Here is a 17,273-nt window from a genome sequence, read left to right on the forward strand (position 1 = left end):
AAAAAGTTCACAGCTGTGAGCAGTACAGGGGTATCAAACTCCAGTCATATTATATGAAAATATGAGAGTACCCAAGAAGGTTGTTGGTAAACAAATATAAATGAATATGCAGAACAGTAGAATTTTAGATCAGATATGAAGAGTTTGGTTTCAGATCAGAATGCTGCAAAACTGACACAATGTTTACAGTGAGGCAGTGGAGAAGAAGCTGGAGATGTTTCTGGGACTTTGAACTGTCACAGTACTGCCCATATCATCTTTCTTGGGACATTGTCATATGGATTCTTGAAGTCTAGAAATATGAATTTGGATTCTTTCCGCAGCTCTAGCTTCTTCTCAGTTATCTGTCTCACTGCAAACATTGGTTCATTTATGCTGCATCCTGATGTGAATCCAAACTGATCTCCCAGCTTACTTTCTACTACATTGCATATCTATCCGTCACCCTCTCCACAACTTTCATGTAGTGTGACAGGAGTTTAATATCTCTGTACTGTCTACAGTTATGTTCTTGTGCATTGGCACTACAATACTTATTCTCCTGTCATCTGGGATATGTCTTTCTCTCCTTACTGCTGTGAGTATCCTCTGGAGTCTTTTCTCCCCTGCCTCACTAAACATGTAGATCATATCTGCTATGACCTTATCTGAGCCTGCTGCTCTCACTGACTTTATTTTCTTTCATGCTGTTCTTATTTCTTCTAGGATGAGTTCCTCTTCTTTCATTTCTGGTAATGATTGGGGTAGTATAGCCTCTATGGGGTTTTCCTACATTCAGAAGCTGCTGGAAGTACTCCTCTAATTTGTCTTTGTCCTGTGGACTAGTGAACAAGAGGTTTCTGGCATCCTTTATGAATGGTGTCTCATGAATATATTTGTCTTTCTGTTTTTGCCCAGCAGCCTAATATAATGCCTTTGTACCATGTGCTGAGTACCTTTCCTGAAGCTGGTAGAGTGTTTGTGATGACTTGTTCTTTGTTATTGCAACTGCTGTCTTAGCTTGTTTGTTAGCCAACCAGAATTCCTTGTTAACTTGGCCATTTTTTTCTATCTTCCACTTATTTCTGCACTCCTCCTTTGTTTACCTGATTTCCTGGAGTTCTGCATTCCACCTCCAACTTTCCTTATGTACTTTATTTCTGTACCTGTCCCATTCCCATATTTGTGCCATAGTCCTCACACATGCTGTTTTGAGGCACTGCCATTCTTCAGCTCCTCCTATTTCTCTTCATGAACTGCTAGTGCCCTGAGTATCTCCTTGACCTCCTGTGCTTTATCTACAGTCAATTTCTAGGTCTTTAGCATAGTCTCTGTTAACATTAGAGCCTTCTCTGACCACTACGTACAGCTGATTGAGGCAACCAGTGGTATATGCTGTGTGCCAACTATTTCACAGGGGATGAATTTGCATTACTCACTGTGTATTAATATAGACAATTATATCTGTTTGCAGATCATAATGTATTTATTATGTGTTTAAGATATGGATGCCAAGAAATTCACCTTTAGAGCAAAGCTCAAGAAGTGAATATTTCATTCATGTCAAGAACACATAATTGAAGGTTATGATCGGAGACACAATCATAATTCATTGTAGTGCATGGAGCTTTATCTGCTACATGTACTACTAGTTGCAGTAAATGAAAAAAATGCCAAGTGTTTTGACTGCTTTCAAAGCCATAAAGTATACCACGAGCACTGTCAGGAAGACGTGCAACACAGTCTCTTACATTTACTCTCACCTTGCCGTGCCTCTAAACTGTCCAGATTTTTGCCTCATTTGTTTTGTCTGTTCATCATAAAATCCATGGTTTTCGGACAAATAATGGAGGACTGTGGTTACTGAGTGGTGACACTCATTTGAGTTTCAGAGTTTATATCCTTCAGAGAAAATTCAGGCAAACATACATCATTGCTACTTTCTAAGTTTGTAAAATGAAGAGGCACCTTATCAGTACAGACAGCAGGCAGAACCAAATATTTTATTCTGCTTCTGTCAGTTGCTGGTCCATACTGGCAGTTATAGGCATAACTTCCTAGCCTGAGACCTGACCTTAACAACTTAAGCAGTGGGTGCTTAACATTTGATGTAATGGGATCCTATCTCGCCTACATTCATAACTGATGGGCTCGGAGCCGATCCATCAGCTCCGACTCGGCCAACTAGTACACTAGAACGAAGTCTCTTATTGGCTGGGCTACCCCTTATCCCAGGATGCACCACACCTGCTTCCCCAGATCTCGTTTGCCGCTTTACAAGCTGGACGTGGTCTCGACTTGGCTGGAGCTAAGTGGTTTCTTTTACCTTTTACTGGTCTTTGACCTTGGGGTTTTTCACTGAATTTGACAAAAAAACCAGCTGTTTTAACAGCTATTCTATGTAAATTGTATGTTTGATAACTTTTTTGTGTGTGAAGTGATTTACTGATACTTCCATTTCGCTGTCGGGCAAGGCCGTTTAAGTTAGAGGGCCTTTGCCCTACTTTTGAGAGTTTGTGTAATTATTTTTCTCCGGGCAAAGCCCGTTTAAGTTAGAGGGCTTTTGCCCGTTGTTGTTGTTGTTGTTGTGCGTGCTTACTGTGTTTCTCTTGTGAGGTAAATCTCCCTCTCAAGAGCTCGTGCCTTGTTTTCTCGCGCTCTATAGTTGGCGCTAATTTTTTGATATTAGACTGCTTTTCTTACTGTACAATATGTCTAAAGAGCAGAAGTCAGGATTTAAAAAATGCACTTGGTGCAATTACAAAATGTCTATTACAGACAGTCACTCGATATGCGTGTATTGTTTAGGGCCTAAACATCTACAGGAGACATGTAGTGTATGTCAAGCTTTCTCCTCTAGGGTTCTTCAAGAGCGCAAAAATAAACTGATCTTGAAGGGTCTTATTAAGCCCTCTTTCGAGGAAGCTTTGGATTCTCCTATTTCCTCTAAAAAGAAAAGATCGTCGGCTCCGACAAGTCCGTCGGAACCGACTGCCAAAAAGCAAAAGTCGACCTCTTCTTCCTCGGCTCCACTGACTTCGGGGCCGAGGGTCGAAGGGTCTGCCTCGATGCCTCTTTCCTCGGCTCCATTAGTTTCGGAGCCGCAGGTTGGAGTACTGAGAGGCGAATCACCTCCATCGGTTCCAATGGTTTCGGAGCCGGTGGAGGTGTGCAGCTCAGACTCTTCCCCCTCGGCTCCGAAGGAAGCTCCTTCGGCGCCGATGGTTGTCCATGCTGTGGTGGAACCGGCGCCGATAGTGTTGGAGCCTTTTCGGAGCCAGTCCCCTACACTCTCGGAGCCGAGAGGAAAGTCTTCTCGTCTGTCTACCTCCTCTAAATCCTCGAAGCTGTCGGATTCGGATTTGGATAGGGTGATTCAGAGGCTTTTCCAGTCTCCAGTTTTTGCTCAAATGGTCTCGGCTCTGGCCCAGATGGCTTCGGAGTCGATCCCCCCTCCGACACATTCGATTCCTCCTCCAACCTCCTCGGAGCCGTTGGAGTCGGTGATGGTGGAGCAATGCGGAGCCGTACGGTCGGAGCCGAGACCCCTTCGAGGTCTGTCGGCACCGACTATAGTTCCTACCCTGTCCTCGGGTTCAGGGTTCGGTACTGGGACTTCCTCAGCCGGGCCCGAGGGGAACACCTTGGGGCTGGGTGCCTCGGTACCTAGTCTTCCCCTCGGAGCATCGGCTGCCGGAATCCCCAGTGCCATCGTGGCCTCTAGACCAGTGATCTCCATGGAGTCTGGAGGTCCGGCCTTTGAGGCCATGAGGAGCGCGCTGGCCATGCCCTTGCCGGCTCAGCAGGCTTCCACCTCACCGTCCCTAGACCTGGAGACTGGTGCTTCTGCCGTGTTGCAGTCCCCTGGCAGCGGGGCCCCAGGGCCTGAGGATACCCCCATCGGGGGTTCCCTTCTTCCGGGGGGTCCGTCCGAAACTGCTTCGGACGAGCCCCCACGGAAGAAATTGTGCAAGAGGAAGCACGTGGACTCCCAAGATGAGTCTGTTACATCGGATACTGACCTCGATGACACGGAAGGGTCCCCCAAATCATCTTCGGATGATATCTCTTTCTCAGATATCCTTGAGATTCTGAGACAGAGAGGAGATTGGCAGGCCAAAACCCCTTCCGCTGAGGAGTCAGTCTTCCTCAAGGCCTTCGGGGCCCAGCCCTCCGCCTCCTGGGTGTCTCCGCCCTTCGATGAACTCCTTGATTTGGTTTCTCGAAGGGCTTGGGAACACCCTGATTCTGTGGAACCGGTGCCTGCGAGACCTAATAAATTTCTTTCAGCCCCCCCCCAGAAGGAATTTCTGACGAAAGGTGTTCCCGTAGATGCTATGGTGGTGGCTTCTGCCACACAGCAGGATGTGGCAGAGGTTTCAACGTCTATCCACCCTCCTAATAAAGATTCCAGGAGCATGGATAGGTACGGGAAGCGTACCCTTTCTTCAGCGGCCTTTGCCTTACGGTTGCTGAACTATTTATGTCATTTTACCAGGCTCCAAAGGGACCTCCTTAAAGAGCTAAGTGACTCCCTCACTGGTAATCTACCTGAGGCGCTAGCCCCTACTGTTGGCACCCAGATGACTACCTTGTTTTCCATCGTAAACTCGTCCATGAGGCTCATTTCGTATGCGGCCGAAGGGGCGAGTAGAGCAGCGGGAACAGGCGTTGCCCTCAGGAGACATGCCTGGTTACGCTTGTGTTCATTTGCGGAGGCCTTCAAGTCTTCCTTCGCCGACACCCCCTTTGATGGGTCATCTTTGTTTGGACCCAAGGTGAAGGACACACTTACTCGGTGCGAGCAGGAGGGCAAGACCTTGACTGCCGTTGGGGCCCGCTTTTCCGCTCCCTCTAGGCCTTACCCCAAGGTCCAGAGAGGAGGGAAAATGTGGTTCAGAAAATCTCAGAGGTCTTTCCCTACTCCACCCAGTGATTTCCCCTCCAGAGGCAGGGGGGGGGGGATTCAGGAAGACGCCGCCCCAGAGGCGGCAGAGGCCCCCGTAATTCGGGAGACCGCGATTCCTTTCATGGTTCTTTCTACACTCAGCATCCCTGAGTTGTTGCCCGACTGTGCAGCTCCGGAGCCAGTCGGGGGTCGTTTTGCGGAGCACCCACAAGCTTGGAAATCTATAACAAGCGATCAGTGGGTGCTTCGGATTATTACCAGAGGCTATCTCATCCCCTTCAACAAGCCCCCCCCTTCCCTTAAGGGAAATCCCGGACGTGCCACCCAGTCAGCAGGATCAGGCAGCAATAGAGATTTCAAAGCTGCTAGAAAAAGGAGCCATCCAGCCTGTCCCCACTGACCAGATCGGATCAGGAACTTACTCAAGATTATTTTTGGTGCCAAAAAAGACAGGGGACTTCAGGCCCATTTTGGACCTCAGTTCATTGAATCGTTTTGTGGAAAAGTCCAAATTCCGAATGGTCACCCTTCAATCCATTCTTCCGCTGCTGGAGAAGGATGCATGGATGTGCTCCATAGATCTCCAGGACGCTTACTATCACATTCTGATAGCTCAAGAGTCCAGGAGACACTTACGCTTCCGCCTCGGAGTCAGTCATTTCCAATTCCGAGCACTGCCCTTTGGTCTCACCACAGCCCCCAGGGTGTTCACCAAGTGTCTGGCAGTGGTGACTGCTCACCTGAGGAGTCTAGGATTCCAAGTGTTTCCATACCTAGATGACTGGCTCCTTACTGCCACCTCCGAGCATCTACTATTTCAGGTGCTCAACGCCACCTTCACCTTGGGCCGTTTCTTGGGAATTACATTCAATTGGCAAAAATCTGTACTACAGCCATCTCAGCGTATTACTTTTATAGGCGCAGACTTAGATACAAAAAGGATGCGCGCCTTCTTACCGGCAGCAAGAATTCAGGTTCTGCAAAACCATGTCAAATCCTGTCTCCCCCTATCAAGAGCTCCGGCCCATCTGATCCTACAACTGTTGGGCTCGATGGCGTCAACTATACTCCTAGTCCCCTTAGCCAGACTCCACATGCGAATTTTGCAATGGCTCCTATCGGTTCAATGGTCCTATCAGGAACTCCCCTTGAACCATTTAGTCATGATCACGGAGAGTTGCCGTCGGGATCTGCGTTGGTGGCTCCTCCAATCCAATCTCGACCAGGGGCGACCCTTTATTCCTCAACCCCCCGTTGCCACTGTGACCACGGACGCCTCCCAGGTAGGGTGGGGGGGTCATTACCTGGACAGGTCGGTCCAAGGCACATGGCAAATCCAGGAAACGCATTTGCATATCAATATCCTGGAGATGAGAGCGGTACTCTTGGTACTTCAAGCTCTCCATCACGCTCTCCCGCAAGGTCCAATTGCTATCCTATCCGACAACATGTCGGTGGTTTGGTATATAAACAAGCAAGGTGGAACCAGGTCTTACCCACTGTGCAGAGAAGCCATGAGACTTTGGCACTGGGCGGTAGCTACCAACCGCTTTCTAATGGCAATGCACATACCGGGGAAATCCAATGTGATTGCGGACAGATTAAGCAGGACCATTCTGTTACCCCACGAGTGGTCCCTCAACCAAAGAGTGGCTGCGAAAATCTTCGCCAAATGGGGCCTCCCTTGCTGCGACTTGTTTGCCAGCCCCCACAATGCGAAGTGCAGAGAGTTCTTCACACTGACCCCCCTCTCAGGGGCAGATTCCCAGGGACGCTCTGACCCACATTTGGCCCCCCGGTCTTCTTTATGCCTTCCCTCCGGTTCCCCTCCTGCCGAGGGTGATACAGAAGGCCATTTACCTGGAGAGCGAGATGATTTTGATTGCCCCGCACTGGCCTCGTCAAGTTTGGTTTCCTTTCCTACAGAGGCATGCGGAAGAAGGTCCATGGTTTTTGGACCCAGTGCCGGACCTGTTGACTCATCAGTCAGGACGGTTTCACCCGTCTCTCAGGTCATTGAAGCTGGCGGCATGGTTACTCCGCTTCCATCCTTAGTCCGAGACAATTCCCTTTCTCCGGAGGTAATCGACATATTGTCTTCTTCTCATAAACCTTCCACTGTCAAACTCTATTCCAGCAAATGGAAAAGGTTCGCCTTCTGGGCTCAGCAACGAGGTATAGACCCCCTTACTGCCCCAGTATCGGAGGTTCTGAATTTCTTGGCCTCTCTCTTTCAGTTGGGCTCTCCAGTTTCCACGATTAAGGTTCAGCTAGCGGCTATCTCTAATTTTCATGCTTCTTTTGAACCTTCATTGATGTCTCACAAACTTTGTAAGTCTTTCCTTAAAGGAGCATGGCTCCTGAGGCCTCCAATATCCCACCCTGTCCCCCCTTGGGACCTAAATATGGTTCTTGCTGCCCTAACTGCCCACCCTTTCGAACCAGCTGCTACCTGCGATTTGAAATTTCTGTCCTGGAAAACTGCCTTTTTAGTGGCCATAACTTCGGCCAGGCAGGTTTCAGAACTTCAAGCTCTTTGTTCTGATCCTCCCTATTTGATATTTCACAAACATAGAGTGTCCCTGAAATTAAATCCCTCCTTTTTACCTAAGGTAGCTTCTTCTTTCTGTATTCAACAGACTATAGAGCTCCCTGTATTTTTTCCAGAGTTCTATAATAACGCAGAATATACCTTTCATCAATTGGACATCCATAGACAGCTGCGTTTTTATTTGAATAGAACTGCTCAGACGCGGAAATCAAATCAACTGTTTGTTTCCTTTGCAATAAACAAATTGGGTCAACCAGTAGCTAAAACCTCCATAGCTAAATGGATTAAAGATTGTATCTCTTTCATTTATTCACAGGCTAACAAAGAGCTTCCCTTTCCAGTCAAGGCTCATTCTACCAGGGCAATGGCTACTTCTGTAGCTTTTCACTCCAAATTATCAATAGATGATATTTGTGCTGCGGCTACCTGGACTTCTCCACACACTTTCATTTCTCATTACAAATTGGATGTGGTTTCTCGAGGCAGGGCTTCCTTTGGTTCCACAGTTCTCAAGAGTGTTTTCCAATGAGCCACCCGGGATTTAGGTGCTAGGGACGCTGTTCCATCAGTTATGAATGTAGGCGAGATAGGATCCCATTACATCTTTTAGTTATGTACTTACCATAACTTCGAATGTATGGGATCCATCTCGCCTACATTCATACGTACCCACCCTCCTTCCCCCTTCCATTGGGATTTAGAGGAGATGTAGTTCCATTTGGAGATCTTCTCTTGAAGAACTTTAGTTGGTTGTAGTGACTACTATTTTTTCTGTGTTTGCATGTATGTATGAAAGCGAACAAACAAGATCTGGGGAAGCAGGTGTGGTGCATCCTGGGATAAGGGGTAGCCCAGCCAATAAGAGACTTTGTTCTAGTGTACTAGTTGGCCGAGTCGGAGCCGATGGATCGGCTCCGAGCCCATCAGTTATGAATGTAGGCGAGATGGATCCCATACATCCGAAGTTATGGTAAGTACATAACTAAAAGTTAAGGTAGTGTCTTGCGCCACTGTAGCACTTAACAAATTTGTCTCTTTTTCCGAATATAGGAGTGTAATCACTGTGCTGCATGTACTTAGTTGTTTTGCAAATGCTGCAGAAATTCATATGTAGACCATGTTCTATGGAGTCCTAATAATTTATTTAGATTGTCTTGTGATACTATTAGCCACTGCTGTTGAGAGAATGGTTCTGATTATGTGGGGATGTTAGCTTACATGTAAGAAATAGTTAGGCTGCATTACATCTGTTGGCTATTGAAACAAGACTTGATATTGTGGCTGACTTGGTCTGTTATAACTGTAACTAACTAGCCAGGGCATCATTTGGACATTATTAAAATATTTTTGGAATTATTGTGAGAAAGAATATTTTAATTATATGTGATTTAGACTGCCTTGCTGCATGTATTGTATACATCATTTTAAGCTGGTACACTGTAGGCCACAGTTGGACAGCTGTGCCTAAATGAATGAAAAGTGCCATTCACAAGTAGGTGGCTAACTTCCTGTAGAAATGCGTACAGGAATAAAGAACACTGCTAAAGTTGTAATCCAGTAGCTGCTGTTTTATTAGAAAAATGTATGAATTAGAAGTTTACATTAATGCGGAAAATGGATGAAGAATGCTGATCTCTTGGCAGGGAGTACAACTGCACCACATGTGACCCAACATAATTTAGACAGTGGTACTAGAATAAAGGGCTAAGCCTCTTTTGTCTGTGGTTGGGTTGAAGATGGGAAGGACCATAGTGGGTCGATATAAGAACTAAAAAGAACACAAATGCTGTCTCCAAACATCTTATTGAATATCCTGAACATACTTTAAAATTTTTGGTGTTGGTAGAACTTATTTCACCAACTAGATAGGACCCGTTGACATATTTGGAGACACTTAAACTCTGTTGGCTACTAAAACTTAATGCCATGAATTGGCAGGGACTTAATTAAATATCCAATAGTTGCATTATGAAATTAAAGGCCTTAGAGAGATAGTGACTGTAATATATTACAGTACATTTACAGTATTATTTTGTACATTTTTAGCAGCTAAATGAGAAACTGATTGAACTAATTTATTGTTTAAATTAATTTTAATATTTATATTTTCCCTTTAAATTTTAACAGTATGACAACATCACGGGGGGCTTGGCTAACATGTGGGTTGGTTTAGTTACCTTGATTGGTGTATAAAAAGGGTGGGTGTTTAAACTTGACTTATCTGATGAAGTCTTTATTTAAGAAGCCGAAAGTGCTTATTTTAACCGATTTTATTTGTTTATTAAACGTCGCATTATTTCTTGACTGTTATCTCCACATGTACTGTGCCCATACTTCAGTTCTTGTAATTTTGCTGTATAACTATAAAGGGAATTCCAAAAATAATGTGTCAAAGATGGAAAGGGAGTTTATTTATGACATACAAAGAAATCATGATATCAGAATAATTAAACCTGATAAAGGGGTAGCCTTATTTTAATGAATTCTTCAGATTACTCTAATAAAATGAGAGAGGCCTTGGATAGTGATACCTACACAAAATCTTCAGTCATTGAGCTTAAAAGCACTTACAGGAGAATAAGATCTAACATCATGGATGTATTTATTGATAAATATCAATAGATGAATACACCCTATCTTAATGTAAGCAATCCAGTCACACTGAACTCCGCAAAAGTATTGAACAACCACCGTTTTGACAATTATAGATTCTAGAGGATCTGTCACCCAGCCCCTAGCAAAATTCATAGATGTCAAAATCAAGCAACACATCATGTCTGAAGCATACATTTGTCGGGATTCATGGGATTTTTGTGTAAGATCAAATCCCATGCAGTACAGCATATGTTTTTATTACCACAGATGTGAACAATTTGTACTCTATTATTCCACATGAAACTGGATTTGAATTGTTCTGTGAATTCCTAGCTGGGAAAGGGCATTCACAAGACATTCATTAACTTGTATGAAAACCTCATGGATCTAGTGCTGAAAAATAATTTCATTTACTTTGAAAATGAAAATTTTCTACAGAAAAAGAGCATAGCTATGGGCTCAGCATGCGGTGGTCTTTTTGCAAATGCTGTTACGTTGCAGTGGGAGAAAAAAATCCTGTTGGAGTCCACCTACAATCAGTTATGCAAATTTTACACCAGGTACTTTCATGATGTACTTATTTTGTGAGATGGAGATGTAAACATCATTCCTCAGTTTTTAGAATTTATCAACAGCACTATGGAATTTCTCCAAGTCACCCACCAAGTCAGCGATACCCATATTGCATATTTAGATGTCTTGTTTATGAAGGACACTATTAACAAAGGATTTGTTTCTAAAATATAATGGAAAGAAACTTATTCCAATAATTTTCTCCACTACACAAGCGCATATACCTGAATACAGAAGAAAACTGTTTTAAAAGGACAATTTGTCCGTGCCGCCAGAATGGTTACAGACAACATAAGCTTTTGGGATGAATGTTGCTTTATGAAGGATATCTTTCTCAAGTGCAGATATCCACATGCTTTTATAAATGAGCTCATGACTGAGGTCATGAATAAGAGTGAAAGAAAACATTTTGTCCCTATTCTTGGCTCGGCTGTTCATGATTTGGGTAATCTACCAGTTACAGATACTCCTACACTGACTAATACCAACTATAAGACTGTTGTCTCCCAAATAATCACTGTATTAGGAGTATACTTAGTAAAGACTGGGACATATTAATATAGCAATAACCCACGCCTGGGTGTGGGTAATGCTGGATTTACCCACGGTTGGTGTGGTTCGCCCTCGGGACCAAACAAAGACAACCGTGGGTAAATCCAGCATTACCCACACCCAGAAGTGAGTTATTATTATATCTAATGACATTATTTAAGAAAAGAAATAATTACTTTTCTTAAATAATGGCATTGTATAATGCCTCTTTGCTGCCCTTCCGCAGCTGTCTGGTGTTCAGCAGTTCTGATGTACTGCGCATGCCTACGCAGTACATCAGAGTGTGGGCAAAAGCAACGGAGAACGCAAGATCTCCGTTGCTTTTATCTCGCTATGTTAAATGGGTTTAACATAGCGAGACAGCTTTAAAATAAGCAACGGAGATCTCCATTGCTTATTTTAAAGCTGTCTCGCTATGTTAAACTCATTTAACATAGCGAGACAGGTTTAAAAAAAAAGCAACGGAGATCGCAAGATCTCCGTTGCTTTTTACACACTGTGTCGCTATGTTAAAGGAGTTTAACATAGCTGACAGCTTTAAAAAAAGCAACGGAGATCTGCGTTGCTTTTTTTAAACCTGTGTCGCTATGTTAAACTCTTTTAACATAGCGAGACAGTGTTTTATACTAACGGAAAAAGTCCGGGCGACCGGACCTTTTTCCGTTAGTATATTGAGGGATTTACAACGGGCACGCTGGTTGGGCTGGCCAATCAGCGTGCACGTTTTAGAGGAGGAATTGTATAATAAATGATAAAGAACTCAGGGAACATGTTGGAAAACCTTTTATATATAAGGGAGGCCAAATTTTAAAAGCCTTACTTAAGAGAAAAATAAGGCAGCAGTCAAAACATTGTGGCATGACAAAATGCAGTTGTTGGCCCTACTGCAAGTTTATTTTAACTGGGGAATCATTCGTAATTATTGGTATTCCGCACAAATTGATGAAAAACTGCAACTGTAATTAAACTAAAGCTGTCTGTTGTGCCCTATGCCAACAATGTTCAAGGCTTTATGTTAGCAAAACGGAAAGGCACATATGTTACAAAATTTACAAGCATGCTTACCGTATAAAAACTAAAAACCTAATGCCATGAACTAGCCGGGACTTAATGATCAGATGTCCATTAGCTATATTCTGAAATTAAAAGTCTTGGGTCTTAAAATATTACAGTACATTTTCAGTATTGTTTTGTACATTTATTGAACAACTAAATGACTTGCTGATGGAACTAATTTATTATTTAAAAGAATTTTAATCTTCCATTTAAATTTTAAAGGTATGATGACATCACTGGGGCTGGGCTAACATGGTTGGTTTAGTTACCTTGATTGGTGTATAAAAAGGGTGGGTGTTTAAACTTGACTTATCTGATGAAGTATTTGTTTAAGAAGCCGAAAGTGCTTATTTTAATCGATTTTATTTGTTTATTATTAAAAGTCGCATTATTTCTTGACTGTTATCTCCACATGTACTGTGCCCATACTTCAGTTCTTATAATTTTGCTGTTTTAGTTTGTAATTTATAATTGTAAATTAACTTGCTATCCTTGATCTTGTCTGAATGGTGGGCAGTTAGCATGTCTCGTTTGAGGAAATGATTCATAGGAGGAAGGATAGATGGGTGCAGAAATAAAATTAAAAAACTGAAAATTTCTTAAATATGGGAAGACTACATGGATCAGAATAAACAGAGCAGGGTATATTGCAAGTAAACAGCTGCATAGATGCTGTGAGATGAGGTAACACAGATTTAGAAATATGTGAGGCAGTAAGAATGTGTCCAGCAAGCTTGGGCTTTGATACCTGCAAACTTGTATACCTTGACTTGGATCCATTGATTTAATTACTCATGGCCTTGAAGCCATCTCTGAAAACCACTGGTTTCTAATGAAATTTACTTTTTCCTATACATTTGGTAAGGTCACCGGATATAAGTGTCCCTTTAAAGGGACAACCCAGAAGCATGGTCTGGTTAAGTGACTAGCTTAGAGTCATAAAGTAAGCAAACGGAGGTGAAAGCAATCAAACTCTGCACCTTTGGTTCAGGAAACAATTTATTAAATGTTCAAAGCCTTGGTCTTCTGCAGTAAGTACTAATTATAAATATACATGGCAGTCATTTTTATTCATCCACAATTCAATTTCCTCGGTTCTATGTTTATTTCCACACACCTCTGACATTTCTTTGGTTCCATTTACTGTATAGAATGGTGAAAGAAATGAATGTGTCACTAGGCTCATGAAAAAACACGAGTATTCCTCTCTCCCTTCCTCCTCTTTTTGGCAGTGTCAAACCCTTTTAGAAAACCTTGTAGCACATTTTTTTTATAAACATGGCAGTGGAAATAAGGGATGATGATCCTGTGTTATCAGGAGCTCTGGAAATGCAGTTCTAAGGACTAAAAGTGATTTGATACTTAGGAGGCTATTGTGCAAACTCAGTGGAGGAAGTAAAGTGGAACAGAAATGGTGATGGGAAGAAACTGGTCTTTGATAACTTGTGGGTTTTTATCACTAAGAGGTAAAAAAAAATGCAGCCAGCGGGAATGAAGTAAACCTTCCTAGGAGTATTGCAAGATCACTGACCAGTAATGTGGCAATGACTGTGACTGATTATTTTGTATTGCTTGTAATCATAACAGAAGGTATAGGACAAAGTTATCTGTTAAGTGAGTGCATGTCATAAGCCATCACTGTAATGGTTTACTTTTCACACAGGTCCTGAATCTATTCAAACATGGTGCTACATTAGAACATGAATGTTTTGTGAAATTAATAGAGTAGCAATGTATAGCTCTAAACAGTACTTTTTTGTTAAAGCAACACTTTAATAACAAAAGAATATAAGAACTTGAACCTTGAAAAGAAAATCCTTACTCCTCTAGGCAAAGAACAAGTAAAGAGCAACATGTTCTCCGCAGTCTGAAAGGGTTTTTTTTATTTCTTGAGTGAATAGTGTAGGTAGTGTAATTTCATCCCTTCCTTAAGATTCTGTTTTTATGGCATTATATACAGGAAGCTGCCCAGTTTAGAGGGTGACTTTTTCCCAGGAATGTAATATAAATATCTCCGTTGTAGCTCTAAGCATTTTATAAAGTGGCAAAAAGCTATCAGCTGATTTCACAATACTGAGGTATCTGTATATTAAATATCAATGTACTTGGTAATTGTGATGACCTTGAGTTTCACACACACAGGTCAGCATGTCTTTAATTTAGTAACATTCTGTATAGTTGCATTTTATATTTACCATGTTCCTTTCATTTCTTGTCTAGCTGATAAAGAAAGTGATCCACATTGGTGATACAACATGCCTTCTTCCAATCATGGACGTATTCACGCAAGAAGACAGAGGACTCATGCAAGACCATTGTCACTCCAGTGCTATGACCATCTTGAAGACGAAACAGGGAGATACGTATGTCAAGGAGGCTATTGCTTATCTTTCTCTTGCAATTATTGCTTCTGGTAGGTACAGCCCATTTCTGCTCTTGTGCTGCCTTGAGTCATAAAGAGGTATTGTTCTGAAAGCTCACCATCACTTTCCATGAACTATGATGCTGATCTCTTTCAGTACTTCAGAGAGAATTGTTCAAAACGTGTTGCTATACTGTGATTAGTAGACTTGTGCATTCATTGATTTATCCATTTTTGAATTGCTTGCTCTATTGAAGGTCAAGGTAGGCTTGACTTCCCTGTCACCAGGAAGGAAGTGTCTCTTGACCACAGCTGGTGGGTTGCTGAGTCACTCCCATGCAAGCTAAGGCTATAATCCCTCCAGTGCGTTCTGGGTCTGCAGTGAGAACGGCTTCTAATGGACTGCGCCTTGTAAACCAGGGGCATGCTGACTAGGTAGGCAAGCCCTCTTAATTGATTCCTTTCAGTCCAGAAGAGCAGGGCAACACTTGGACATTTTACTGGATTGCTTAGCTTCTACACTCTGTCGTGGAGTGTGAGCCCATATAAGGAACTTGATCTCTGTAGATTCTGTTCATTGGTGCATCATTTCAGTCACTGCCCAAAGCTCATGACCATGGTGGAGGATGGGGGACATAGAGTGGTAACTTGAAACGTTTGTCCTCTGCCTCATTTCTTACTTAACCACAAGTTCCTTGGTACTACAGTTCCTTTAGGATGCACTGGACAAGAAGTAACCTTACTCTGATGTAGCCTGGAACAGTATAATACACAGAAATGTTAGTCTTATAATTGGTGTAATACAGAGCAAACAATTTCAGACCTTCATGTAACAGAGCATTACAAAATAATAAGAATGGCAACTTCTGTACTGCAGCGTAAGCAAACTGTAGACTTGTGCAATGAGTATTTAAAGGACTAGTAATCCCAGAACTGAAGGAGCTAGGTGGGGGGGTGGCATACTTGGTGGCACACTTGGTGGTGATGAGTTCCAGGTGGCGACTGAGAAACTGACTGTTCAAGCCTTTGGGGGATGGGGCAGGAATGCTTGAAGTGATCACCCCTTGAAGAAGTGAAGAGTTGTCCTCTATCATCCTTTTGCATGCCCTTCCCCTGCATTTCACTGGATGCATTTATTAGGGACTGGGGAAACTAAAGGAGAAAAACTCAAAACACCCTGCTGACCCTCATACCACTGATGGGGAGCAAATGGGCTGTTTGGCCATGGAAGAGGCTGATAACTGACAAACAGCAGGGTAAAGAAAGAAAAAAAATGCTTGGCATAGGACTGCTAACATAAATAAACTGACATTTTGAGATAATAGTCCTAATGAGAGAGTATGATATGTGATATGTGTGAATAAGGAGCTGTTGAGAACATAGAAAATAGTGAGAGATGCTGAAAGGGTTAGGCAGTACTTTGTAAAGCAGCTATTGCTAGTACTGCGATTAGTCATTGTTAACAGTTAACTTAAGCAACCCCTGTGGATGCCAAGCATATCTTTAGGGAACATAAGCTGAGACAATCGGTTGTGCCTGCACTGGCCTCTTACAGCAATGTACAGTCTTCTGTATGCACTTTCCGTTGTGCTGATGTCCATTTATTTAACCCTTACTGCTTGCATGTTTCGCTCTTCTCATCTAAAGATCCAGATGTACCCATGCTGCCTCCTTTGGGACCTTTAGCTAGAAGAGAATTTCCCTCACTTTCAGTGTCATAAGAAAGAGATTGTCAGGACCTAGACAGTCTTATCTCTGAAACAGACAAGGATACTCAGACCATCTCGCCTTACAGCTTCCTCACAGATAACTGCTCCTTAATGGAGCCTTTCATGTAGATGGCTATGGGCTAGCATGAAGCTTCTCTTCTTTCCTTCTAAAATGACTTGATCGATATCATGGTGTGAAATGGAAGAAACCCTGTGTCTTCTCTGTTATGGAGCCTGTCATTATAGATGCCATTTAAGCAACCTGAAAACATATAGATTATAAGCTTTCTACTCCCATATAGATGATGCTATATGCATCTGACACAGTGCAGTGGCATCTTAACCAGTCATCTCAAGATGGACTACTCTGTGAAGTCTTCAGTCGAGCATAACTTCCGGAGAGAGCAGCACCTTTCCACCTTACTGTGGAGACCAAGTCTTTAGATGGTGTGGGCAAGAGTGTTTTCTTTTGTGCTACTCTGGAATTCCATTGTTTGTCTCACTTGCCATGGTTCCATCGCCGTCTAGTAGATGACACCCTAAAAAGCCACCAGAACTCTGTTAGACCATGATGAAGAGGATCTGAAAAAGATCTTTACCACAGTTTCTTCAGTGGACTTCCATGTGATTTTGATAGTACTGGTAGTATGATTAAGGCAGCAGGGTCAAGAATGTGTACAAAGCGGATGGTGTACTTTAATCTCTTATCCTTAATGAATGAGTTTAGGCTGGCCATTATTGATGCCCACTTTTCGGGTGATGTATTTTCTCAGCTCTCCTAGTATCAAATTCAAGATATTTAAAAGAAAAAAACTGGTATTGAGGTCAACATTGTCATGCTGTAATGATGTCTCCAACCACTACTTGTCTTCTAGGCTAAATCAGTTTTCTAAGCAGAAGAAGCTTTAATACAGGGTAAGGAAGGCCGTTAGGTGTCGGGCAGTTGGGCTTCTCTGGCTAACTTGCCAAGACTCTCTGAGGACAGTG

At 42.9% G+C, this 17,273-nt stretch overlaps 1 protein-coding gene across 1 annotated transcript in view; it reads left to right on the plus strand.

Annotated features, from left to right (window-relative positions):
* Nucleotides 1-17,273, plus strand: part of TTC34 (tetratricopeptide repeat domain 34) — a 1,443,441-nt gene that overhangs the window by 773,594 nt on the left and 652,574 nt on the right. Inside the window, exon 4 of the mRNA XM_044062977.1 lies at nucleotides 14,436-14,628. Coding sequence (XP_043918912.1) covers nucleotides 14,436-14,628 — 193 coding nt within the window. The remainder of the gene's footprint in view (nucleotides 1-14,435; nucleotides 14,629-17,273) is intronic.

This window comes from Protopterus annectens, chromosome 2.part1, assembly GCF_019279795.1.
Source record: "Protopterus annectens isolate FY-2018-M chromosome 2.part1, PAN1.0, whole genome shotgun sequence".
NCBI classification, from domain to species: domain Eukaryota; kingdom Metazoa; phylum Chordata; order Ceratodontiformes; family Protopteridae; genus Protopterus; species Protopterus annectens.